The 26,941-nt window shown below is 44.0% G+C and overlaps 1 protein-coding gene across 1 annotated transcript in view; it reads left to right on the top strand.

The window, feature by feature from the left end:
* Positions 1 to 473: 473 nt before the first annotated feature.
* BMP6 (bone morphogenetic protein 6) overlaps positions 474 to 26,941 on the top strand; it is a 91,826-nt gene continuing 65,358 nt past the window's right edge. Inside the window, exon 1 of the mRNA XM_040547145.1 lies at positions 474 to 1,323. Coding sequence (XP_040403079.1) covers positions 894 to 1,323 — 430 coding nt within the window. The 5' untranslated portion in view covers positions 474 to 893. The remainder of the gene's footprint in view (positions 1,324 to 26,941) is intronic.

The raw sequence follows: 26,941 nt of genomic DNA, 5'->3' as shown, positions 1-26,941 counted from the left end.
TTCCTTTACAGGAGGAGAACCTTTGTCCCAAAACACACGTGTGGATCGGTACTGCATTGATTAGTGACCCAGAGGGGGTCACCTGTGCTTAGTGCGTGTCCTGTGCTAAGTTCTGCCGGGTGTCCTCGGAAAAGGGACCTGATGCTGTAACCCGTTCACCGCAGGATGTTTTCAGATGAGCAGCAGCCCACCCATCTCCGTAACAAACAACCCGCGTTCCCTAAATCTTGAGGACAGGAGGAACGAGTCGCTTTTCCCCGCCACCCCATTTACTTTTCTCCTCCGAGCGAAAAATCCCCGTTGGTTTCGGGGGGCAGCGCTGCTCGGAGGCTCCGGGGGCGCAACCTGCGGCCGGCGCCCACCTCCCTGGCCCCTTCCCCGTTCCCCCCGCCCCGCTCCGCCCCGGGGCCGCGCTACCTGCGCCCTCTGCGACTCCCCGCCCTGGAGGAGCGGCCGCCCGCCCCGGCGAGAGGCGGGGGCGCTGCTGATCTGCCTCGGCCGCCTGCAGCCCCAGTCCCCGCGGGCTGGCCGGAGCGGGGCTGCAGTTTGCGGGACGGGAGCCCCTCAGCTGCAGCGCGGGGAGGGCGCAAAGTCCGCTCTTCATCCTCAGCATCACCCTCAGCATCATCGCCTTGCTTCCCCGACGGGCATGGCGAGCTGAGCCGTGCGCCCAGCAGCCGGGCCGGGGGGCCGGCTCACCTGAGCGGCGATGGGCGCCGGAGGGGGGACCGAGCGCTGAGCCCCCCTGGCCCGGCTGTCCCCCGCCGGCCCGCGGCGTTAGGGTGTCGCAGGGGGCCGGGGGGGGGGGGGAGGGAGAGGCTGGAGGGCTGCGGGGAGCCCCAGGGGAGAGGGGGGAAGCGGGGAGCTCGCCTGCCTCCGCCCGGCCCGACGCCATGCCGCGGCGGCTGGCTTGGCTCTGCTGCTGCTGCTGGGCAATGCTGCTGCTGGGCTTCTGCCGCTCCGCGGAGCCCGCGGAGGGAGGCAGCCTCGGGGAACCGCCGCAGCCTCCTCCCGCAGCCTCCTCGGGCTTCCTCTACCGGCGGCTGAAGTCGCACGAGAAGCGGGAGATGCAGCGGGAGATCCTCTCCGTCCTGGGGCTGCCGCACCGCCCGCGCCCGCCGCCCCGGCAGCCTCCGGTCCCGGCCCTGGGGAGGCTGCCGGCGGCTCCGCGCTTCATGCTGCGCCTCTACCACGCCCTGGCAGAGGCTGCGGAGGGCACCGCGGCTGCGGAGCGGCGTGATCGCCAGCCGGTGCCCGTGCCCAGCGCGCAGGACAGCGCCTTCCTCAACGATGCTGACATGGTCATGAGCTTCGTCAACCTGGGTGAGTGGAGGCTGCGCGGGTGCGGAGCGGGGGGGCTTACGCGGCTGCGCAAGTCCCCACTGGGGATGCGTGGCGAGGGGCCGGAGGCTGGAAGCAGAGTGGGGCGTGCTGGGGTTGTGCGGGGTTTGCTGCAGGTGAGGGCAAAGCATCCCTCCGCACCCTCCGACGTTGGCCAGCCAAAGGTGCCCAAACAGAGAAATAATAGTAATAAATCATTAAAAGTTGCATTTTTGCTGTGATGGTAGCACTCAGAGCCCTTTGAGGCTAAAACCACTCCGCACGGGTTTCTGTGCACAGCCGTGGAAGCGCAGGTTGCACCGATGCTCCTGGAGCTGGGGCAGAGTGCCTCCCCTCCTAGTCCCTGCTGTCGCTTTCGTCTCTTTTGAGTCGTCCGAGCTAGCGCGGGGATGAATACGTGACTCCGTGTCAGCTGTTCTGGTGCTCGAGCCTGGGAATGTGATAGAAATCTTGAAATAATTTCTGCTAGACGTCAACCTGCTCTTCAAACAAATTATGCTGTCAGCATGTTGCTGCTGCGAAGGGCTCCGAGGTGGGAATTTCAGTGGGAAAGCCATTAAGCTTTTTACTTGAAGGAGCCCTGAATGCTAGCCTGCAATTACAAGGAAACAGTGTAATTAGATTCAGCCTAATGTGGAGAATGAAAATATTTCAGTTGGCAAATTGCAGTTCCTTTTTTAGTGAATTCCTGCGAAGCTCGAGCATCTCAGCAGCGAGTCAGCTGAAAACTGGATCTTTTCACCAGTGGTTGCAGAGCTGCACATCAGGCACCTGCAAACAGTTCGTGGTGTTTGACAGATACAAACTGGTGTGCATTTCATGTGTTTCCTAATCTAGAGCAAGGGTACGTCTCAGGAGTGGGAAATCCATCTGAGTTATCAGCACTGGTAGATGCGTTCAATAGCTCTGTGCCATAGTACATGTATTTAGAACAGATTTAGCCCTGGTCCCTGGGGCTGGGAGATTTTTGTACCTGGTGGAAATCCCTGGGCAGGTCAGAGGTGCTCCCCTCACGCTGTGAGTGTTTGCTCTGCTGCTTTTGAGTGCAGAGTCCTGAAACCAGCTGGCAGCAAAGCCAGCTGAGTCTGTGGCTAGCTCAGCCCCTGAAGCATGTGGAAATAGTGTGTGGATTTTGCAACCAGAGAGCAGGTACCTCTGTGCTCCCTTTTGCTGCACTGCTCCCCTCCCAGCCTCTCCAAATCTGCCTGTCCTTCGGGCAAACAGAGCTGCTGCCGGTGTCTCTCTCCTTTGTCTTGGGGACTTTAGAGACCTGTGCATGAAGCACGTGATTTTAGTAAGCACGGCATCATCCCTGCAGCTTTCTGTGAGCAATCCCCACAGCACATTTTACTTGAGGGGTGCTTGGCAAAGTGCTGGGCAGTTCCCAGAGGAGCTGATTTCAGGGAGAAATTTGAGCATGGAGTGTTTTTAGGTGTTTAGCACCCAGCTTTATAAAGCATCTGGCAAGCAGTATTAGACAGTAGACCTGAAAGAATTTGTTTATTTTGAAAATAAAAGTATTCATACGATTCAAATCAGTTCTAATAATTTCTATCTAGACACTTATGTAACAACGAGGAAAATTATTCATGTAATGTAGTAAAATCACACAATTGAAACGCTGGTTAGGAGTTTCAGGAAGTATGAATCAACTGCAGAAATTTCTCATCAACTTCCAAATTCCGAGTCATAAACCGTAATGTCATTGAACATGGTTGTTTGTTACCGAAGTGCTTGCAGAGTGACTGACTGAAACCAAAGAACTCTTCGGTTGTTCTCTGTAGCTCCTCTGACTTGTCAGGGATATTTTTTCTTCATGTGTGTATGGAATTATTGTTTCCAACAAACAATAATTCATGGCAGAAGACTAGAGGAAGCCAGAGGTTATATTGTGATATGGAAACTGGAGGTGCAATGGGTGAAAGCCAGCCTGTGATCTGTCGGAGTGGTTTGTTAGGATGTAGTCTAGAAAATGCAGACACGGATGGTGGGACCAGAGCAGAAAGGGAAGAGCCCTGCCCCTCAAGGACACCGACTATTTCAGGGGGTGTATGCCAAGCAATCTTGAAAGCTCACAGTTGAAGTGTCCTTATAAGCAAATCCTGCCAGAAGGATTTTATTTGGGAGTTTCTGCATGGGGTCAGGCCTCCTATAATAACTTGCGTTTGGTTAAAATCAGCTTCTGAAGAGCTGCATCCATGTTCAACCTTAAAGAGTTGTCTTTCCATTACTGATGTGACAGCTACCAAAGAGATCTCAGTGGCCCTTGCCACTTTCTCAGAACCAGAGGTGTGTGGTATTATTTGAGTATACCTCACGCAGATTGCCTTGAGGGTGTGTGGATGAAGGAAGCGTTTAGATCTTGGGGAACTACTGTGTGCATGTGAAAAAGGTGTGAAAGACAGCCACGTGCCTCCTTCTGCTTAATGGGCAGCTGCTGTGACCTGCCTTCAGGTGCTCGTGCTGCTTCTGCTGCAGCACAGAACCAGGTGAATATTTGACGTGGTGCTTTTTGTTGTGCTGCAAAGCCATTGCCTAGATTAGCTGCATGTAGAAGTCCTGCTTTGTTGTGAAAGTCTGAAGGTGTTAAGGCTTCTTAAAAAGTGCATTTAATTTTTCCAGCACTCTAACCTGAAAAGAGTCAGCAGCTTGTAGTCTCTGCTGATTTTAAATGTGCTTTTTTTTAATTTATTTATTATTATTTTTAAATTATTATTAAGAAAAAAGAAAAAGAGATTTGCACAAAGGAGTTAGAGGTTCCCCAAATACAGGGAGCTGCTCTGACTGAAAGGACAAGAAACATCAATCTTCAAAGTGTAGAGTGTGGGATTTGTCTTGCATACCTAGTGATGTCTGCACTGTTGTATGGACTTGTGAGATGTGGGCAATAATTACCTGAGGGACTAACTTCAGGGAAACTTGGAGAATTCAAAATTCCTAGGAGATATTTAGCACTTTGCTTTGTTAGGCACCTGGGAAGCAGTATCAGGGAGTATCATAAGTGTCTGTTTCTGTTGCAAGTGAAAACACACAGAAGATTCAAACCAGTTCATATAATTTAGAGAATAAATTTCATTTGTCAATCTAGATATCAAAACAGATTTTGATAGAAAATACCAGCTACCCCAGGTAAACCTGCTTCCTATTATGGGGAGATAATCCCCAAAGTATCTTATTTCAGGCATTTTCACCGGGATGAGGCACTCAAAAAGTGCCCATTTCTTTCCATTTCCCTCATAGGAAGCCTGGATATCGAGTTCAGATGGAAACATCTGTGTTTTGGATCTCTCTATTTGAGGTTTATCTGATCAACCAGGGCACCTAAATTCTGTGCCAAGGGAATGTACAGCAGGGGATGAGGTGCTGGAGGGGGCATTATGGATCAATGAATATCCTCATGAAACTGTTCCTCTTCAGGAACATCCCTGATCTAAATGTAGCACTGGCACATCTTGACACAGTGCTTTTTTTGGGGGAAGAAAAATGTGTTAATATTTCCTATTTGACTAATATACCTTCCTGATGGCATCTAGTAGGGTTAACTCTTCTTTATCCTCTTGGTATGACCTGGGGTCGGTATGGACGTTGGTCTTTGACGGAGTTATGCTGGACTGAGGGCTAGACTCAGGCAAGTGTCCTTCTGTTTTTCTTCCAAGGCTGCTCTAGTGAGAGATGTATCAAGTCCCTCACAGCAAATCCCTGCTCTCTAAGTCCAGGGAGATGAGGAGAGAGGAGTCACTATTCAAACCAAACTGCAGGCATGGGCTGGGGGCTGTGACTGATCAGATGTCCCCTTGGTTTCCTCTGAATCATCATCGCTGAAGTGAAAGGGAGATGTTCTCTGGTCCCTGTTTCACTAGCTGATGCCTTTGGAGAGCAGTACGTGCAATTCGTAGCAGCAGAAACAAGACTCTGGAAGGCTTTTCTAATTTAACTGTGGCCAGAATTACTCCCTGTGTAATGGGAGGAACAATCTGGATCAAAACTGAGAAGCTTATCTGGTCCCTTATACTTGCGGTTCCCTATCCTGGCAGCCACACTGAGAAGAAAATGTGTGCTTCCCCTAAGAAGGGGAAAAACAAACAAACAAAGACCCAAATCTAGGGCTATTGACAGCCAGATAGCAATGCAAGAAAAGTCCAAATTAATCCAAACTCGAGGGACAACTACCATAGAAAACACACTTTTGAGTTGTGATGGCTGATTATCCACAGTATTGCACATTCCTGTTGCTGCCTAACAGCATGAATTCACTGTATCACTTTATTTATGGGAGAAAAGGCTCACACCTTTACGTCAAAAGACCCACAGGTCTCTTGGAAAGACTTAGGGCAAACCCAAGGAAAACCCAGATCATCCCTGAAGCTTTTCTGCATGATTTGAGTTGTGGCCATGTTGAAAAGCTTCTTGAAACTTTGAATCCCCCAAACCCAGCCAATTACTGTCTTCCCTGCCAACGTAAAGCTTGCTGTACAAATTCTCTCTCTCGGCTTGCCTACAAAGCAGCAACTTATGGATGTGGTGTCTTCTAAGTCTTCTCTTCATCTCTTTTGGCAGCAGGCACTATCCAGATTTCCTTCTAGGAACGATCTTGCATAAATCCATGGCAAGCACTTACGCACAAGCACCATGTCTTTTCATGGGGAGGAAGCAGGACTCCATGTTCATTTCTAAAGCAGTTGAATTTTTTTCTTCTGCAGCCTCTGATCAGCCTACCTGTCTTATTATGTGTTATCGTGCTTGGTGTCAGAGGATATGGAATTCGGTAACCAAGATGTATCAGGGACGTGGCGTGATTATAGTGATGGGACCTTACCATTCATACTGTCATCCCATCTGTTTATACTCTTGGCCACATGTTGTAAAGGTCAAGACATCTACTCACAGGGAATAACTGGAGTGTGTGATGCTGTGTATCTGACTGTGCTGCCAGCTGGCTGCATAGAGCCTCGCGCTCTCGGCATGCGAGCATCCTCCTCCATGTGTGTCCAGAGCAGGCCAGTATTAGAAATCATGAAGCTGACGATGGGAATAAGCTTACTGACATCTGCCAAGACTAGTGTGCCGGGTTTTGATGCCAAGACGGATCCCAAGTGTCAGAGAGCAGCCTTATATTAGCTGTTCAACTGATGCAGCTCAAGGTCCTCATGTATGTCATCTTCCTGAAGTCGCTGCTTGCTAGCTGCCTGCTGGCACGTAGCTGACTGATGACAGGATTAAAGAAAAGACAAACAGTCCACCGTCATACTTTGATTGTTCTTTCCCTTTTTAGAAGGAGTTTTTAGAAGTCCTTAGCTCCTTCAGGCTATGAATTTGAGTGACTACAGGAATCCTTCTGGCTTTGGACAGATGTGTGACTCCAGGAGAAGCTGCTGATCAAAATCTGCAGTGTCAAAATTGGTGGAGGGCCACATTTGTATCCAAGCAGTGTATCCAGGTGTCAGTGTCATCCGGACTGAGCTATTCGAACCAGATCACGTGGGATTAGCCAGTACTATTCTCTATCTTCTGAAAGCTTTTTAGAGCTTAAAAATTTACACTGTCCTAAATTTGGGTGAGGGAAAAAAGATAAAAAATTAATTGTAATTAGAAAAAGTAAGTATGTGCCAAAGTGGTCTTGATCAATTCAAGCCAAATTTTGTACGTGTACATAAATAAGAAGTTGCATTTTGGAATACAAACCTAGGTGTGTGTGTTTATTTATTTTGAAAATATGAAAGCAGCATTTCCTAATTCTTTTTGCCACTCAAACAAAGCTGAAATCAAACTGTTTCTTTAAGAAAGGTGCTCTTTTCAGAGCTTCCCTTCAGCTGAATGTTTCATCAGCAAATTACCTGGGCAGCCATTGTGGATGTCCTGTGCCGAGCTCCTGCAGGGACTTTTTGCTGCAGGCTCGTGCCTTTGCCAAGGAGCTGCATGTCCTTTGTGAGCCTGGCCCAGCATATCGTGGTGGTGACGCTCTCTCTCGTAGTTTTAAATATAAACTTTTAAGTGGTGTTTGTGATTTAGGAGGAAGGAAGGTGGTGTTTAGACTTTCCATGCTGTGGAGGCATGATTCTTTTTAAGTCATCTTGCATCATTGCTAACTTGTGCGGCGTTAGAGGAAAGTACGAGTTACTTGAGATATAAACAGTACCATTGTGTGTTTCTGCTGTTTCCCAGCAGTGGCGCAGCAGTGTTCTTAAGTACGCTCCACCTACCAACAGATTAGCATTTCCGTTTGGCCATTTATGTAGTGATGTGAAACAGAGAACAGACAGTATAGGGATCTTCAAGAGCCACCTGGGCAGCCTGCTCTGGGTGGCCCTGCTTGAGCAGGGGGTTGGACCAGGTGGCCTCCAGGGATCCCTTCCCACCTGAACCCTTCTGGGATTCTGTGATGTTGCATGGATGGAAACATAACTCGTGGTTGAGAGAGTCTCATTTGATTTAGCAGGCATCACACCAGTGTGAGAGAGACCAAGGTCAAGGTCCAGAAAGTCTCTTCTGTGTGAATGGTTTGGAGGGTGACACTGGGTCATCCCAAGGTTTCCTGTTTGATGTGTGGAGAGGGCGATCCAGGCTGGGATTCACCAGCTTTGATATATGTGAAAACCGGCCAGTGACTTGTCTCTTTCGACATTTCATGGCTGGATGAGGAGGAGGAGCAGTGCCTCCTGCCTCCTCCCAGGGAGCTCTGCGGCCCTGTGCCTTGCACCTGGGGCTGGTTCCCAGGATGGTGGCTTTTTTGGGAGGGCACAGGGATGCAGCTGCTGCAGGCGCCTTGCAGGGGGGAAAAAAAAAAAAGCTTAATTAAGGGAGCTGAGCCTTGCTGGGACTGCAGGGTTGTTTGGTGGGTCATGCTGTGGTTTGATTTATAAAACCCACTTTGGACTGGGGCCGGTATTTCCTGAACTTTCAATTAGTTGGATTCCAAGGCCAGGAGACAACCACGTAGGATTGGGTGGGTTTTAGGGTGTGGATTTAATTTATTTATTTATTTGTGATGGCATAAGATGATTTTTTTGTTTTTTAAGGGCACAAAGATTTTGACAGAACTGCCTGCAGCTCTCTCTTTCACATTGCAGTGTTCATCATAGCACAATGACAGAATTGAGTCAGTCGTAGCAACACTGGGTTTTTTTGGCAAAAAAGTATAATGTAGACAGAGCTGAAGTGTTCTGCTAAGTAAAACAGTAGCTGTATTTTAAGAGAGCTAGACATGACTGTTTTGATCCAATGTGGTGTTAATCACAAGAATACATAGCTGCTTTCCTGTGAACTTTCCCCTTAAAAATATCCAATGATATCACCTGATGTTTTGCATGAATGCTCAGTATAACCAGAATTTAGAACAGCTGGCTCCATGTAAACTTGGAATATTCATAGGTCAAATATTAGTGTATAAATAAAAACATTTTGAAAATGAAAACAGAAGCGCAGTATTTGAAATACACTCAGTGTGCAGATGTACTTCAGGGCTTGAATAGCTTTACAAATTAATCAAGGCACTGTTAACACTTGTTCTGAAGAAGTCAAATTTCCCGATAGTAAATGAGAACGTGTATTTCAAATGGTATTCCAAAGATGTGTCGCACCATATAATTTAATAGTCATTCGCAGTAAGGAAGACACATGAATCAACTGCTTGAAACTCCCACATAAATAAGATGCATTTGATCAAACTGAAAACTTACTGGGGTGAATGGAGAGCCACTTTTTTTTTTTATCAGGTGCAGGCTGTAAAATATGCTGTGTTTAAAACACAAAACTGCTATTTCATGCAAGCGCAGAGGCAACATTCTTATCTTGTCATTTACTGCATTACGTGTGCGTGGTGCGTATGGTCAAGGTATTAGACACTGTGTTTGTTTAAGGGCTAAGGGGTGACATAATGTCTATTGAAGTGTAGTCATTTAGCTTCACACCAGGCAACAAGGATCATGTAAAAAATGAGAACAGATTAAAGCCTGTGGGCAGGCTGTGATATTCACGCCCATAAGCAAAGAGGTGTTGGTGAAAAGGGTCTGTAGTTTTTGTCTGAAACGGAGGAGCTGAATTGCATCATTGTGTCTCCTGACCGCTGCTCCCTGGAGTTTCCAGAACACTTGAGAGATGAATCAGGGAGAGTAAAACTGTACACAGTCAATCCCAGTCCTCTTACAGGGAATAAAACTCTCCAAATTAGTTGGAAAAAATGTTGAACCATAACAAGCATCTACAAGACGCAAAATACTTGTCTGCCTCTGTCTTCATAAACTGTGTAATAAAAGCTGTTTAGACATGAACGTGTAGTCTAACTTCCGTATTTTTCAAACCTCATTAAAAGTATGTGGAATAAGGATCTTTACTGGGGAATAGAGAAGAGGATGGGGCTTTATTTCTGCTTAAGCACATTTATGATAGACTCTCAGAATAATTTGCATTGGAAGGGACCTTAAATATCATCTAGTCCACCCCCCTGCTATGGGCAGGGATGTCTTCCACCAGATCAGGTTGCCCAAAGTCCCATCCAACCCTGGTTTGAACATACTTCCAGGGGTGGGGCATCCACAACTTCTCTGGGCAGCCTGTTCCAGTACCTCACTCCCTTCATTCTGAAACATTTTTCCCTTATATCCAAAGCAGATTAAGCCCAGTTCCTCAATACATTTGCATGCAAGCCCTAGAGGCTTTTCCACCAGCTTTCCCCTGACCTTCCTCACCTTGCCAGGGTCAGGCTTGGCTCCCCTAGGGCCCCAGCAGCGGAATACCCTCTGGGTGCCACAGGCTGGAGGGGATGCGGGGCCCCGTTCTGCAGAGGGGTAGCATGCAGGCACCCTCATTTACCCAAGAACTGGGGGTCAAAGCCTACGTCTCAGGCATGCTCCTATGGGTTAGTGAGGAATGCTGAGCAGTGATTCACCAAGCCAGGCTTTTAAAATCTCAGTAACAGCCATGGAGAACTAGAAGATCCCAAATCCCAGTTACATACATGAGTGAAAGAAGATGTGTGCTTATTTTTAAGCATCAACTTTATAATGAATGGACAGGATCGATTCAGTAGTAGTTCCTGTCACTAAATATGTTTTTCTAATTGCAGTGTGTGGCTCAGCTGTGCATGATCTTTAGTGCAAAATGGTGGGAGCATGGTTCTAAAATTTAAGCTAGTTACATAATTAGTATTTGGATATCTGTACAAAGATTTGATCTGAAAGTACAGAGTCCAGGTATGTGATTGAAATGATGAAGTCTAGAGAATAAACCCTTCATTTTAGAAAAGCAGCAGTCTCTCTTGCCCACAAACCAGCATCCTGAGACCACATTTCAGGCATGCAGACCCTTTTACTTAATTATTGTAACATCAAACGTCTTCAACATGAAAGGGACCAAGCAGTGGCTATGCAAGATAATGACTTGTTTATAAAAATAATTTAAACAGCATATGAAAAGAATAAACATGCATGTCCTGCCAAAATTCACTGTATGTTCTGCAAGCTTTAGTGATTGTGAATCTCTTGGCTTGCTCTTTCAATCTCTTTTCTGTTAAATTCCTCTCCCCCCCAAAAAAAAGAAAAAAAAAAAAAGAAAAAGAAGAAGGGAGAGGGAGGAAGGGAGGAAAGAAGGGATACAAAAAGAAAGTTCTCATACTTAAGGAAGTTCCTACTTAGTATGCTATGGAAGATAGCTGGAGAGAAAATGTTTGCTGAATGCAGGGCAAGAGATATTTTCACTTCAAGATGTCTGTGTTTTGTCTCTTGCATGTGATGGTTTTTACACTTTAATGACTGTAGCAGCCATCCTCTCCAAAAATGTTCCATTCTGCAGGATGTGGAGGGCTCCTTGCCTGTTATACAATGCAAGGATACAACTATCTTTTATCCAGGGCCTGAAAACACTTCACAAGCATCGAAGTCGTACAGTGTGCTCTGACTAATGTAAATGGCCATTATACTCATTTTCCGAATGGCTGAACGGAGGCTCAGAGGGCACGACCAGACCAGGGGGCTGTGATGAGGTCCACAAGGTTCTTGCTCACGGCCCTGTGATCTAAGCACGAAACCGCATCTCTGGCCTGGCAGGCCTGCAGGTGGCTTGCACAATATACTCTTATTTGGCAAAATCCATCCTCCCCCAGGTTGCAGCATCAGTCATCTGGAGACCACAGCTTCTCACTTTACGTGCACTGTGGTCCTCCCTGATGGTGAACCTTCCTCACCAGCGTTGCATGATGTTCTGTGGGCACCCTCCCTCAGGGACATGGCTCCTCAGCCGTGCTTGTGAGCAGCTTGGCTTTGGTATCACCTCCTGCTTTTGTGGGTACTCTCTGAACACAAATATTCACCAGTTGTCCATTTGTACCTGATACGTACTATTTGCCCTATCCTGTGGAGTACATGGCATGGGGCAGAGGTGGGCTTGTGTGGCCATGAGCACAGCTGGGCCACCCTGAGTCTGTCCAGGAGGGGAGGGATTTGGGGGCATCTCCTGCCCTGAGCTCTCCCTGCTTTTGACGGTTTTCTCACAGGTTACTAATATTGTCTGGGGAGCTAAGATTATGTTTGAATGCAGTTCTATTTTTAATGTCTATCGAATTAACAATAGTTGAATCTTTTCTGAAAATAGCTCTGTTTTTATGTGTGTGTTGAAGCTCTGGTACATAGGCATTGGCTAGTGTCCAAGAGGATTTCAACAGGAAAGATGAAAGAGGTCACAGGCTGGCACGCTTTTCACTTGAAAATGTTGGAGAGCCTAGTAAAGATTTGGTTGACTTTTGGTAACATGAATGCAGTGAAAGGGGTCTGTTTAGGTAAAGCAATATCCATACTGCAGGGAGGTTAAAAGTAGGTGTTCTGAGTTAACTGATAGTTTTGTTAAAAATCTCTGAAAAAAAATACAATGTAATGGCTGAAGCTCTTATAACGACTCCTTTATGTTGCAGGATGTTGGGTCCGCCTGATGCTTTTGCTATCACTAGTCTCAGTAAAAATAATTTTATTGGATCCCAAAATATTCTGTTGCTTCTGGCAGCCGTTGAGCTGGCAGCTCAGCTTCACTGGGGCTTGAAGAGATAGTTCATTAATTCATGGCACTTTCCAGAATAAACATGGCAAACCTCCTCTGAAATAACAGACGGTAAGTCCTCCTTGTCACTCAAGACCGCACATTTGTCTTCGGAAAGGGGCAGTGAAAGAAGCTGTCCATCTCATAATGAATGAGAAAATAAATAGCAGATGAATTGTGCATTGTGTCATGCTTACGTGGCAAGGCTTCAAGTAGAATAACAACAAACCTTTCCTCATGTGTTTTCCCTGTTAAATGTGGACCTGAACTAAGCAATGCCCACTAGGCAGGCTATCAGACAGAATAAATATCACAGCTGTCTGGCAGAGATGCCCGGTGGGAACTGCAGCCTGCTTTGCCCCTGCTGTGGGCTTGCTCTCTGACCCCAGGTGCTTTGACTCGTTTGGGAGGGTGGATTTCAGCACCTCTCCGCTTTGGGTCTTCAGAGACTGGGCTCCCTCGTTTTTTGGCACTGCAAGGTTTCCAAAGGTTGCTGCGAGACTGGGTTGCTCCGAGTGCACAGATGTTTTGTGAAGCTTGTTATTTTCTATGTTGGAGGTTATGAGTCAGATTACTGTTACCAAAATGTTTATGTGAAATCATTTCTGAGTCATATATTTGCATCATATACAACCTGTCTGACAATCAAAACATTCAGCACTCAGCTAATGATTATACTAAGTTTTCCAGTGCTCTGCTCCAACATAACATAATTACGCAGCAAAGTGCAATATATTACTTTGACAGCATTCATGTGTCTTGTGATGTCAGAACATTATAATTGCTATTATTTGAAATTATCAGATAAATATGTACTTTGTTGCATGCAACAAAGTTAAAAATAGTGAGATGCAGTCTCTCAGAAACGAAATGCCCTGCAACTGTTCCCAGAAATGTGCTTTATTGGTTCCCAAGAAAATATAAATTTCAAAAAGTTTCATAGTACTTTTAACGATGTTCTGTCCAGCGGGGTGCATGATTAAGGTTTGGTGATGAACTAGTGGATAGTTTTGAATACTTTTGTGGAGAAATTGTTTGAATACCAGGATTTCGGCAGCTGTTCGGAAGGCTATTTGAGAGTTTCTGTATGACACAGTTTATAAGATGGGACTGGAGTGTTTGTAGCAGCGTGGAAGACATAAACAGTCTGTAAACTACAACTTGATGCATGCTGTGTTTATCTGTTGTGTAAGCTCTAGCATAAATAGGGGTCACTTGCAAAAATACTCTGCATAATTAGGGCAAACATTTAAAAATACATTTAACTTCATGCATGCGAGAGCTAGGGCAGGGCTGTTCATTGTCGCATCCCAGTAAGTCCAGTAACTCCTTTTTAAGCGTCTATCATAAAATGGGGCAGGGAAAAACCAAACCCCTCCACAGCTCGGTTATAAGAAAAGTGTCAAGGAGGTTAAAAATACATAAGGGCACAAGGCTGCTCGTTTATTTGTTTTTAAGTAACTTTCTGTTAAAAAGCATGTGGATTTTGAAGTGGAAAATGATTCTAGGGCTGACTTGTCTGAAGTTTGGCTAACAGTCTTTTGGAATTGGTTTTTGGAATTGGAATCCGGCCAGTTTTGAGTGTGAAGGGCACTGACCGGTCCCTCTACGTATAAAATATCATTGGATTTCATCACTTTTACTGAACTGGCACAGTGCAAAGTGCAGGATGGATTATGATGACATTCTTTATGTTTGTAGTGAAAAAAGCATGAACAATACAGTAGTGGACTTCCTTGGCTACAAGTGTCTTAACCATGCTTAGCAATCAGGCAGCCTGCATTTGGAGCTTCCCCGTGCAGTAACAGCAAGCACCATCTCAGCTTATCCATCTCAGCTTATCCATCTTTGCTTATCCTTGTCCAGCGTCAGTGGCAAATACATAATTGGACTATGAGGACCAATATATTGTGAAGTGTAGTGAAAAATGCCAAAAAAAAATTCAGTTGGATAAAGTCCATTTGTCCCGTGCTAATTTCTAGCCCTCTAAACAAACACAGCTGCTGAGCATAGAATCAGTGCTCAGAGTGGTTAAAAACAGTGATGCATTGCTAGTGAGATCACAGCAGAAAAAATATGTAACATATGAGGCTGCACTAAGAATCAAGACTATCCTCAGCTCTGATTAATTGTTTCTGTTGATATGTTTTCCTCTATTTATGATGCTGTTGGGTAACTAGAATGTGAAGATGACTTTTTAGTTGCCCGGCCATTTAGTTGAGACTGTCAGAGTACTAAGTATCGATGGGCCAGTTGTGAACTTTTAGTAAAAGGGTCTGAATTGGTGACTGAAGGCTTAACGAATGTATACATATATATTTTATATTTCTCTTTTTCATTTTGATATGTCATCAGTTTGGTCATCCGGGCTTTATTATTTTTATAAATATAATATAATTTATTTATAATATTGTTTATTATTTATTTATAAATGAATTTATTTGTCTGTTATTTTGTCATTATTTAAATGCCTTTTGAAGTCCTGCAGAACAAGGGACATGAGGCTTCAAACATCAGAAACCTTGGGGCAAAGCCTGGTATGTCATTGGCAAATACAGCGGCACTTACACTGTAATTTGTCTTGCGGCACAGTTACATGTTTTGACATCCCTGAGCTGACTAATTGCTCTGGGGAAAAAAAAAAGAAGGAACAGTCTTGGTTGCTGTAGTAGAAAAGACAGCTTCCAACCTCTTCTGTCCATCACACCAGTTATTTAGTCACTGCTGTATGGTCATCCCAAGACCTAGCACAGTGGGGCTCCTATAATGTGCTTGACATCATATTGTGCATCACCTACCCTCACCTAGGATTAAAGAGATCTCTTTTCCTCTGTCGCTTTGAGAAAAGAGAAGTCTAAAGGAGCTAGATAGTTCAGGTGGAAAGTAAAGGAGAATAGATAAGACAGAATATAAATCACTAAGTATAACTTGTTGGAGGAGTTAGGGAATCGTCCTCTGGTGGTATCTGTGAGGGCTTTTTGTCAGAACGTGTGCCTGGTCCTTGACCGGCTTGGCTTCATGTGTCTTGCTGGGAGGATGTATGCTTTGCTCAGGGCACTTGCAAACAAGGCTGGTTTCTGTTACGTCCTGGCTTTCTGTTGCTTGTCCTTTCTATCCGGGGAGGCTAGTTGCCTAGAAGCCCTGAGAGTGGCAGATTGTCTCTTTCCTTAAATCTGTGCTTGTTTTGCAAACATAAAATCTTGTGTGAAAGAGAAGTCTTCATCTGAGCAGCTCCAGTTCGAAAGTTTCAGCCATTTCATAGCCATCTGGGGCTTTACTTCAAATTACACGAGGTGTTTTGTTGCGTGCTTCCCGTGGCGTGTAGTGGTGTCACCCTCTTCAGAAGCCTCTTTGGTCTCAGGAGATAATTGGGTGTTTGACTTGCTGCTCACTCAACTGTTCTATCTTGACTTCTGTCACATCTGCAGAACATGACCAAGGCACTTCAGTGGCCCAAGTTTCTAGAAATGCTCTTTGCTGTTGCCCCTGCTAAACTATATTCTGGTGTGGAGAATTTAATTCTTGAACTGTCAGTCTGACACTTTCCATAAACTCTAAATTGACTCAGAGTGGCTAGGTCTAGTGCTATAAAACATACCGTTCAGGTCTTATTGCCAAGAAAAAAAAAATTACCTGTAAATAGCAGACTTACAGCATAGGGGCTCATTTCTGCGTTTATGCTTTTTACATTTCCATTTTTGCACCAGCCTGGCAAGAAGTTAACTTAAATGTCAAAACTATTTTTATGTAAATATATGCGGTATTGAATCTCTTACTCATAAAGCAAATACTACTTTAAACCCACACAAAACAGCTGAAGCTATATATATTTTCTCACTACTGAATTTGGCTTTTAATAACTTGGAGTTGACTGTCCAAAATAAAGTTAGGAATCAAGAGCACTTTATTTTCTAGCTAGCAACATATGTATTCTTGGCTTTAAACTGTACCTATTTGAGATGGAAGAAAACTTGGATTTGTACGACAGGTCCTCTTAGCAATTAGAGAGAGAGAGAAAGAGATCATGATTAAATAAACATGTTATTTTTAATTTAGATACATTTTCTAAAATTCTGAAAAGCTACAAAAATGTGAAGGAATAGTAAGAAAACTTGAAGGCTTTGATATTGACCAGTGGCTTTCTAGTGGGTTTCTCCTGCTGAAAATACTGCCTACTGCCCGATTCAGAGGCAGTAGTTATCTTGAGTGAAGGCTGTAGTCTGCAAATAGTCCCATAGATTTCATTGATGCTATTTGAGTATTAAGGACAGCAGAACCTGCACTTAGCAAGTACAAACAAAAACAAAGACGAGTTTAGGGATTGTGCACTAAACCCAGGTCGTAATGACCTGGATGGAGATGCTCACTCTCATTCTTGGAATTCATGGCTTTTTTCCACTCCACTTATTTCCTTGTCCTACTGCCCTCCTCTCTCTGGGAAGTTACCTGAGGTCAGTATCAATTCTCCACTGTAGAAATTCATGCAGATGGGAAATTGTTCCAAAAAAAGACCCACCAAACCACTTGCCAGTGCTCTATCATAGTCTCCTGGTGGGACTCATTGCTACCTCTCACACATTCAGAGTTAAAGCAGCCATATCAGAGCTGCACGTTCATTTTGCCTTGGTCTCTGCTGCTGTCAGGACTCCCCAAGGCATGTCCCACTAAGGCCCTCATGCTTGCTGGGACCTGAAGAAACAAGGTGGAGGTAGTGGGGGATCCCCTGCAGAATTGCATGTGGTCTGTCAACCCAGATTCGACTTGGAAGGTTTTAAGTTTGTTATCCAGACAGCCCAGGCAAAGGAATTTCAGTCTGAACTGTTTGGAAACTACTGTCTTTGGGTTGCAGAGTACTCGTCTGTCACTATGTGTGGCGTGAAGTGTGCACATCGCTATTTCTGTTCTTTCTGGTTGAATAAACCCAAGCTGTACTCAAGTAGAAAAAAAAATCAAAGTGCTGTTTGAGGCAGACGGGCTGTGAAAGCAGCCTGAGTTGTCTGAGGCTGGAGTTATAAGCATAACTGGGGAAAAACCCAGCAAAGAAAGCCTTAGACTGTCTGATACTATCACAAACTAAATTGAAAGACTCCACTGATGTCGAAGAAGATGCTGTGGTTGGTCACAAACGGATCATGTACAGCTGGTCACTGGAGCTGGTTACCCACGTCTGACTTTGTGGCCACAGAATGAGGAGAGAAATCTTGGGGGCAGGAGAAATGAGCTGGACTGGAGGGAAGTGTATGTGCATGGGTCCCTGCTCTCATCCATGCAGTTTTGGGGCAGGAAGAACACAAATGTGGGCTTGAAGGATGACGCCTAAGAGATTTGAGTTTTCTAAAAATAACGTTTCCAGCTGGATGAAACCACAGCTCTTGTTGATGCAGTTTTTGATCATTTTACCTCTTATTTCATGTCTCCTAGTTTGCATGATTCAGACCTGTGTAAACACTCGTAACAGCATCTCATTGCCATGAAAGTGGAGCTGCAATGGAAGAGTCAAAGTTTACAAGGGCAAGACATTTACCATCTTCATTAGATCGACTGATGGAGCTGAGAAAACAGGCAGGCTCTCCATCACAAAAGCCTTTTTGCCCGTCAGATCCTCTGAGCCCTGTCCCCTTTCGGGAGTATTCCCACGTGGCATCCCCTGTATCTCCCCAGGCAGCCGTGTGGTGAGCAGGCTCTGTCTGGAGGTGCCTGGGAGGGAAGTCAGACAGAGCTGCCAAAGAGGAAATGATGTTGTTATGCTTTTCTTGTGATCTCCTTTTCTAGGAAAACTGATCATAATGTTCTTTATTCTCTCTCATTAAACACAGTGTCTGTTAAGAGGCTGTTGAGAGTAGGCTTGTCTGGGTTGTCTTTAAACACAAGCCTTAAGGAAAAACTGAAATAACAGATAAATAAAATGGTTGTGGTTTAGCTTACAACGTAAATACTGTTTTCCTTTGTAAATACATTTTTGGAAGGTGAGGGGAAATCAATTACAATCGAGTTTAAAGCAAGTAGACTTTCCTGTGCTTGACTGAGGTGTGTGATTCGTTTTGACTGGTCTTTTCTTCATTTTTAAGTCATTCTGCTTGTGCAACATCCATTCTCTAAGCTTATTTTGTTAACCTTGCCACCTGAACAAATTAAATGGATGTGGTTGTCATGGGGTGTTCCTTTAATTAGGCACATGTTGGTCACAGCTGCAGGCATCTATATGTTCACCTGCTTCTCTGTGTAGCCAGAAGAGAATTCGTCTGGTGGATTTGTTTTTTTCAGCCTTTGAAAACTTTTTTTATTCTGTTTTGCAGATTATTTAGATAGACTTACATGTCCTCATTCCACTGCTTTTGTATTTCTGTGTGTGCTTGGAGTGCAGAGCTAGTAAGCTAGGGTATAATAATTGTTACTTTCATTAGAGGTGATGGTGCACACAAAAAGCCCAAATCTGGGGAAGAAAGGTGAAATGATGTCACTAGCAAGGATCCTCAGGGCCATTGCAGGCAACTGGATTGTAGCTCCACAGAAATCCTGCACATTTCTTGAAGGACTTGTACTTACCACCTACCTTGCAAGAAAACTAATAGCAAAGAAGTAAAAGATCCACACCTGCAGCTGTGAGCTGATGGGGGTACATTCCCAGGAGCAGGAGAGATCAACAAAGGTGCCTTAGGTCCTTCCAGCAGTAAAAGAGGTTCTGGGTGACATCCCCAGGCACAAGGTGGACTGTCATCAGTCTTACCTGACAGCAAACTCTCCATGTGTTTTGGTTTGAGGAGAATTTCCTTGCTGGTCTTAGCCCTTGCAGTTGTTATTTTTGCCTGTGAGTCACTGTCAGTAACTCAGTAATTGGATGCCAGCAGGCTCCTTTGCCATGAGATGCATTGAGGATCTTCTCTAGTTGGGGTCAATCTCGGATGATTCACAGGTGGATGGAAAAAGCTATGGTCCAAACAAATACAGTGAAAGTGATGATTATGTCCTACTTCATTGCATACTGACAGTGGTAACAAATTTGACAGCTCTGGCCTTGTTTAACAAGCTTCAGTTTCTAATTTCAGGAGCTACAGGAATAGTGGTCAATTAGGATAACACATACCCTGCATCCTCTCCCAGCTTTTCCTGTAGATATGTCTGTGTGTGTGCTTACACACTTTATCCCTTGTGCTCAACACAATTGGCTTCTTCTTAGGCAAATCTAAAATTGCAAAGGAAAGATACTGGAGCTATCTTATAAGAGATGCAAAAAATGTAGATTCTGTACATTGGCTGTGGTGGAAGGATCTGCTTTTGCTGAAATTTTGGCTTTTTGGCCTGACTTGTGACATCTATACTGGTATAATAATGCATGATAATATTTGGAGAAGCACTGGCTGAATGTCACTGATCAGTGAAGATTTCAGACATGAGTGTTGGTTTAGGTGAAATTATATTCTTATTGAATATTACTGAGAGTGAAGTCGACCTCCAACTCCATGTGAAATTATTTCAAATGATATGCAGTCAGTAAGTACCCTGTATCAAGGTAACTGGTTTTGTTGAGATATTTCTCATGAACAAGATATATTTGAATGACAGTGATGGAAAATATAGAGCTGAACTGAAACAGCATTTAGAGGTTGTCTCTTGGATTACAATCAGTGAGTAGTAAGGGCTGTTAAATGGATACAAAATTTCAGTGACTGTACTCTTAATAAAGAAGCAGCTAAATAAATATTTCAAGAAAACGATGAAGTAAAATTGCAATAAATTTTATTATTTAGTGCACTTTTAAGGCCCCAGGGCAGGAATATATCTGTATTGAGGAAAGCACTTAAGTACATGCTTTCCTGAATAGGGACAGTCTAAGGCTTGTACTTAAGTGCTTTTTTGAATGTGGGCCAACGCCTTCTTCTAAGAGTTTGTTTTAAAGACACTCTTCCCTTAATTAAAACACTTGGTTGAGTTTAACAATTAGGTGTCAGCTTGCTTACTGACATCCAGCAACTTTCTGGAACAGCAGGCGGTGGTGCTATACAATGACTGAGGTCAGCAAGTGAAGACTGCTTCATCAGTTGACACCAGAAGTGGAAACTTAATTTTATGGGCTTCCCAACAGTTCCCTCTGGCTAGTGCTGGCAATCTAAAATAAATGGACAAGGCTCTGCCAATATGGCCCCAAACTGTTCAGAGGACCTGCAGTGGAACCAGCCTGAGCTTGGGGCTCTTGCCCATTGCAGTGCTGAACAGTTTCTGCTGGTGCAGCTAACAGATGTGGTTGGGCCACTGTGAATGCCGCCAAATGTTTTGGTCTGTTTATGTAGACATTAGAGTTGTATTCAGTCATTCCTCACAAGCATCCAGTTGCTCTTTTTCTCAGTTCTGTGGCTGGGTGCCAGTTGTACTAATGGCACTATCGGTTGACCTAGAGAAAGCAGAGTCAGAGTAATGCTACTTTTTCCCTTCTGCCCCAGGATCCTGGCTGGTCTGTATCACTCTGAATTGTAGGACTGGAATGTTATTCACTCCTACTGGCCTTCCCCACTTTTGATGCTCACTGTTTTCTAACTGGTGGAACAAGATGCTGAAGCAGGCGGGAGGTAGAAGTAGGACCCGGTCATGTTTCTAACAGCTGCTACTGACAGTTCAGTGTCCAGACCTGGCTTTGAGTGCTTTGGTGGTATTTACACTAGTAAGGATAAAAATTAAGCTCTTCTGGAATGCAGTGCTAAGAAGCCGTTACTTCCTGAGGATGTGTCCTTTAAGCACCTCCTGCCATGTCAGGCGAACATAGAAAAGTAATGTTCTTGAGCAGCTTGGAGCTGGATGAGTAGCTTTTATGAGAGGATTTCCCTACAGAGCCCACCCAAGGCCTGACACTTCGGGTACCCCTATCCAAAAGCCAGGTTGGAGAAGCACTGCAAGTGGTGTTAGGGCTCTTGTCTTGTAACAGCCTCAGCTGACCTGTGGAAGAGGAAATTTACTCTTTGGTTTTCCTGGGGAGACAGACTTTAAATGAGGTGTATATGTTCAGAAACACTATTATGTTTTCTTTCTCTCCTCTCAGGTTCGCTGGGCCTACCCTTTGCTTCGTAACCAAAGCAGTTCAGTCCCATTCTGCTGCTTGGGTTTGGCTCCATTGCTACTGTGGTTGTCATGTATGGCTTACTTTTATTTTCTTTGCTCCTTAGTTTGACATTTGTAATTGCAGGATAGCACACAGCAATCAAAGCCATTGTCTTTGTGTGGATGTCTTCCTCTAAGTCGTATCTGTACAGTGTTTTCCTCCTGTTACAATACCTTTGCTTTGCAAATCAGCATTTAAGTCCTGAAATTAACAGGTGCTAACCATGGCTAGCCTTGCATTTTCTCCCTTTCGTCACCAAAGCAAAAGGACTGAGGGGAGAGCAAATTCATGAGGCGTTCACAACTGCTTCTGGAGGACATCCCCATGCAAAGCTCTGTGTGCAGTGGTCCCCTCCTTCTCAGCTGCCAGCTTCGTCTTTCCCCTCTGGTTATAAGCTCCTGACTGAGTAGGGGAAAGGGACTGTCCCTTCTGGTATTAATTTTTAGGACCTGCTGGAGAGATGGGGGCCCAAGTGGAACAAAGCTTTCTGTCATGAATTTGGGAAGACCTGAGGCTGCTCTTGGCAGTGTCCAGGGTGTAGAGAAAACGACTTAATGCCTGTGCTGTACTACTGCATAATGAATCAGACATGAGGTTATCGGGTTTGCCCAGTTCACTCAGCAAGGAGGCAAAGAACAGAGAAAGTAATTTTTGCAAAGAAAGAAAAGAAGGCTTTAAGTTGTGGTAAGCAAAGACTGCAAATTGGATCCCTGATAGGTTGAATTTTCCATTTTATGGAAAATGTGCCAAAATACTGCTATAAAATACATTATGCATTTCCCCTGCCTTCTCATTGTAAAACTTGAGAGTCATGGTGTATTAACCAAAACCAGATACATCCATCAAGTTTCCATACTCTCAAGCAGTATAGGGTGGGGTGAAGCTGGTATTAATAGGCCTATTCATTACAATAAATTTTCCTGGTAGATGTGGGTGGTTCAGACTGTGAAGAAATGGCTCAGAAGCCATCAGTCTCCACCCAGACAAGCAGGAATTTCTAGCAGGGAGTGTCCCACATACCGGTAATAAAAAAAAAAAAAAAAAAAAAAAAAAGGATGGCTAATAGAAGAGAGTTTTCTTCAAGGGTTTTATTTTAATTTCAGGTGAGCTGAGAATCAGTTTGCATCAAGATTCATTTTGGTTTCACAACTGTTTTCTGCTATAATTTGCCAGTCATTGGTCTGTGCTCCATAGGTAAATCTGTATTTGATTAAGAGCTGGCTTTAGCCTGTCATCTTCTCACTTCTGTCCCAGCTCACCATAAAAAGCCCTGTAAAACATGGAAGTTCTCGAGGGATTCAGCATTTGCAGTTCTGACCAACACAAAACCAGCATTTTTGTGAATTTGTGTCATTATGTAAATTGTACAGTCTCTTCAGAAATTTATCTATGTATTCACAGGCTTAATTGCTATTTCTTGTACAGCAGTGCTTGGAGTTAGTAATGAGAACTACTCTGCGCTGGGCGTTGTACCAGTACATAACAGAGAAGACAGATCTGCTCTTGACAGCTAAGAGGACATGACAGGATGATGGGAGTAACAAAAGGGGTGGAGGATAAAAGTAACAAAATGCACAGTGATTAACAGATAAATACACAGCTACCCACATTAAACAAATTATTTGAAAAATAGTGTTATGCACCAATTATGTAGGGAATATGCATTTAATGGTATTTCATATCTAAGTGCTTTTTCTCTTTGAGGAAATGTAAGAATCAGACAAAATTTATTTGTATATACACACACTGTAGTCTTCTGTGCCTAATCTTGCTTCCAATGTCCCTGGGAGGGTTGAAACTGAAACAGAAAATGAAGCATTGGTGATGTCTGGGTTTAGAACTTGGATATTTGTTCATGAAATGTCAAGAGATGGTTTGAATTTTTGCTCAGTGGAGAACAGAAGGATCAGTTGCATTGCAAAATGATGGACTTCTGTTGATGGTTGTTCTCAGTGTAATATACGGAATTACCATGCTTTTTGGAGAGTGGGGGTATATGAACTTAGGATGGTCAGCAGAACAGAAGGAGAGCAGACAAATCTGTATTTCAGTGCAAAGCCCAAACACAGGCAGAAAGGAAGCTTTTCCCTTAAATCTTTTTTTTTTTTTTTTGGGGGGGGGGGATGGCAAGAGTTGGGGGAAGGGGAATGACACAACCAGGAGTCACTATGGCCCTAAGCAATTTGCCATTTCCTTCATATGCTGTTTGCTTGTGGGCATCTTTGGAGGTCGCATTTGGTAGCAGGTTCTGCAGGGAAGCTTATGGGCTCCCCGTAGATGAGGAGCACAGTCTTCCCATGTGTGTTGGATTTTCTTTCTGGCCTTTCTCCTATGACTAATCATTGTGAAATCATTGAGACTAGATGGGACAAAAGATACACTAAAGTTGCCCAAGGAGATCAAAAACGATAATGTACTGCCATCTATTGCAGTAAAGGTGAAGTTAGCCTCAGATCTGCGTTTGCTTGCTGTGGGCCATCTGCAGCAATCGAAGGCAATGTATAAGCTGGTGGAGGACCACTGTTTGACTGGGGCATGGATCATCGTTTGGTAAGGTAATTCTGAGATGGTCACATTTTTGTGGACAAGTGTGGGAGGTCGTGCGCAGTGTCGCACCCTTACTGTCTCGTGTTTTACCATTCAAGTCTCCTGTTCACTGATTATGTGATGGCTGAGGTTTCCTTCTTAGGTCTGGGGCTTCCTATCTTTGCCCTGGAAAAACCAGCCATCTCCACTGCAATCCAGCCAGCATTTAAGATGTGTCTTCTAGGCTTGCTTTGTATACCCTGTGGTTGGCACTGACAAGTTGCTGACCCTCACAGGTTAGACACAGTGGGTGCTGGGGTGAGCATGGATGGTTATGGGCTCCTCTGAAATACATGCTTCTGATGCGGCAGTGAGGAATTCAGACAGTAAATGAGGCCCTTGGTCCGTGGTGGCAACAAGAGACCAGTGGAAAGCAGCCAGAGGCTGTGGGTGATTGCCCCCATTGGCCAAGGAGGGATGGAGGGAGACAGATGGGTAGTCAGGGCTGGTAAAATGGGTGAGCAGTCAAGTGGGAGGCAAGAGCATTTCTGCATGAGTCCCTTGGTGGATAAGTAAATGAGTGCGGGAATGAGAGATGTGACTTCTGAGCACTGCTGGAGCAGCTCGGATTTCTGTGCTGCATGCAAGGGTGCTGCTGTGCTTCTGTAGGTAGTTGAGACAGCATCGGTACCTGTATTCTTGTGCAAAGAATGGGTTAATCACATATATATTATTATATATACACCTTGAAGAATTATATCACCTTCAGAAATGCAATGCTTTTTGTGTAAGGGTTGGTATATGGTGACATTAAAGAAATTTAAAGAGTGTTCTTAAGAGTTGTGAGATGCTGAATTACCTAGGCAATAAAGGAGCAATGCTTTATTGAAGCAGACAAATTTCCAGTGCAAGTTGCAGTAATTTTGCTGACATTGACTTTCAATGTTGCTCTGACATAAGTCTCAACAGCATCTGCGAGAAGGGGATAGAGGCCCTTGGGCTTCAGATTCTGGGATTCTTGCTGTGGGTCACCTCTCTGTAGCTTCCCTCCCTTTGTCTAACTGGAGGGTTTGGTTTGCCTTTTTCTGATGTATAGCTGAAGGGACCATATGGGAACATCACCTATACATACCTGCTGCTTCTCTGACATAGTCACTTTGTTGAATTTGGATTTTTTTTTATACAGTTCTATACTACTTCTGGTTTTTTTTGTTTGTTTATAAAGTATAAGTAAAGTGGGTCAAGTTTCCCATAGGAAGGAATGCATGTTGAAACATTATTCACAAGAGAAGTCACAGTGAAGCAACTACTAGCACTGACAAGATGTAACCTGGCTTGAAAACTGCCCTAATACCTCTTACCTTCATAGGTGAGAAGTATCTTTCTGATTTGTTCTGCTAAATGATGATTTTGATTTTGCCTAAGTATGGCTTGTTATGAGTTGCACTGATGGATTTCAGCATCATTGTTGGTCATTTGTTTGAAAAATTAACATTCTAACTTCTTTTTTTAACAAAAGAGCTGAAGTGTTATGATTTGGGCTTTTTAAGGTCATTATTAATTTTTCTATTGAAAGGGAAATGAAAAAGAGAAGGGGGAGAAAATGAAAAAAGTCTTTGCCATTAAGAAAACTTTTTTTTTCCCCATCCTTTTACTTGAATATGTAGTGGGAATTTGTAGAAATTTATTTCATTTTTTAACAGTCCCCAGCCTTTTTTCTTTAATATTTCAAAAATGAAAAATATCATTTTTCATTTATTTAATTTTGGAGTTTTTTCTTTGCTATGACCCCAGTTCACCAGTTGGGTCTACGTTGTTGGTATCTTGAATCTATTTTTGTCAGTGGATCTCTGCATAACAGTTGTCCTCTTTTTGCAAGAGTAGGGTTTTAATGAGAGAACCATCCAAAAGACAGAGTGGACATAATTAAAATATTTAGCCCAATAAAAATATGCAGAAAATATGCATCTCATGCACTGTGAGCCACACCAGGGAAAAAGTACTATCTTTTGAAGGCTGGTTTCTGGAATGCAAAGAAAATGCCCAGGTTACTATAGTTTGGGTCAAATTTCTTGCTTTCTGTTGAAAATAATTGAAAAATCTGTTCTTTTTGTACAGTCACACATAACCATTTCTTTCACAATGCTGATCTTGCCTTTTCATAACTTTTTCTTGCACAGTACTCTAAAAAATTCCTTAGCTGTCATTCTCAGATTTTATCTCAGCACATATGTTTTTGTCATAAATTTCAGTCTTATGCATTCATTGTTTTACCAACTTTTGGTTGGCTTACAATCTGTCTGCATGCTGTGTGTATCTTCTTATCAGTTCATGTTTATGTTCAGTTTGTCTTGCAAGTGCAATTTCCCCCCCTGCCTCTCAGAAATAATCTGTTTTATGCGCATCAGTGTTACATTATGAATTTCATTGCCAAAGGATGTTGGTGAGACTAGGAGTGTGAATGGCTCAAAAAAGCTACCAATAGATATATTATTCTCCTTCCTGTTACATGTGATGATCTGAATTTGCTAGGAAGTTGCTAAGTTTCTGATGGCTAGAAGAGTATGTGCTAGGGCTCAGGTCCTTCTGTATCTTCTTTTTTCTTATGTTCATCCCTAAATATGTCCTTGGCTAGCATGGCCGTCCTTGGAGATAAGATGCTGGGCTGTCTGAGTCTTTGCTCTAGTCCAGTAAGGCTGTTTCATCGTCTCACAAAAACTGGATGCTGACATGGTCTGTGTGGTGCTTCCCCAGTTCATGGTGCAAGCAACACAAAGCTCATCAGCAACACGATGATGGAAACCTGTAGGGAAATGCTCTCTGTCCCTTGGTTTCTTGAGTGCAGAGTTCACATTTAAAAAAAAACTGAAAGAACACAGTGGTGGACTCCCCATCCCTGGGGGTATTTAAGAGACGTGTGGATGTGGCAGTAAGGGGCATGGTTTAGTGATGGGACATGAT

The sequence above is a fragment of the Cygnus olor genome, chromosome 2 (genome assembly GCF_009769625.2).
Source record: "Cygnus olor isolate bCygOlo1 chromosome 2, bCygOlo1.pri.v2, whole genome shotgun sequence".
NCBI classification, from domain to species: Eukaryota; Metazoa; Chordata; class Aves; order Anseriformes; family Anatidae; genus Cygnus; species Cygnus olor.
This window is presented reverse-complemented; position numbering and strand designations above follow the sequence as displayed.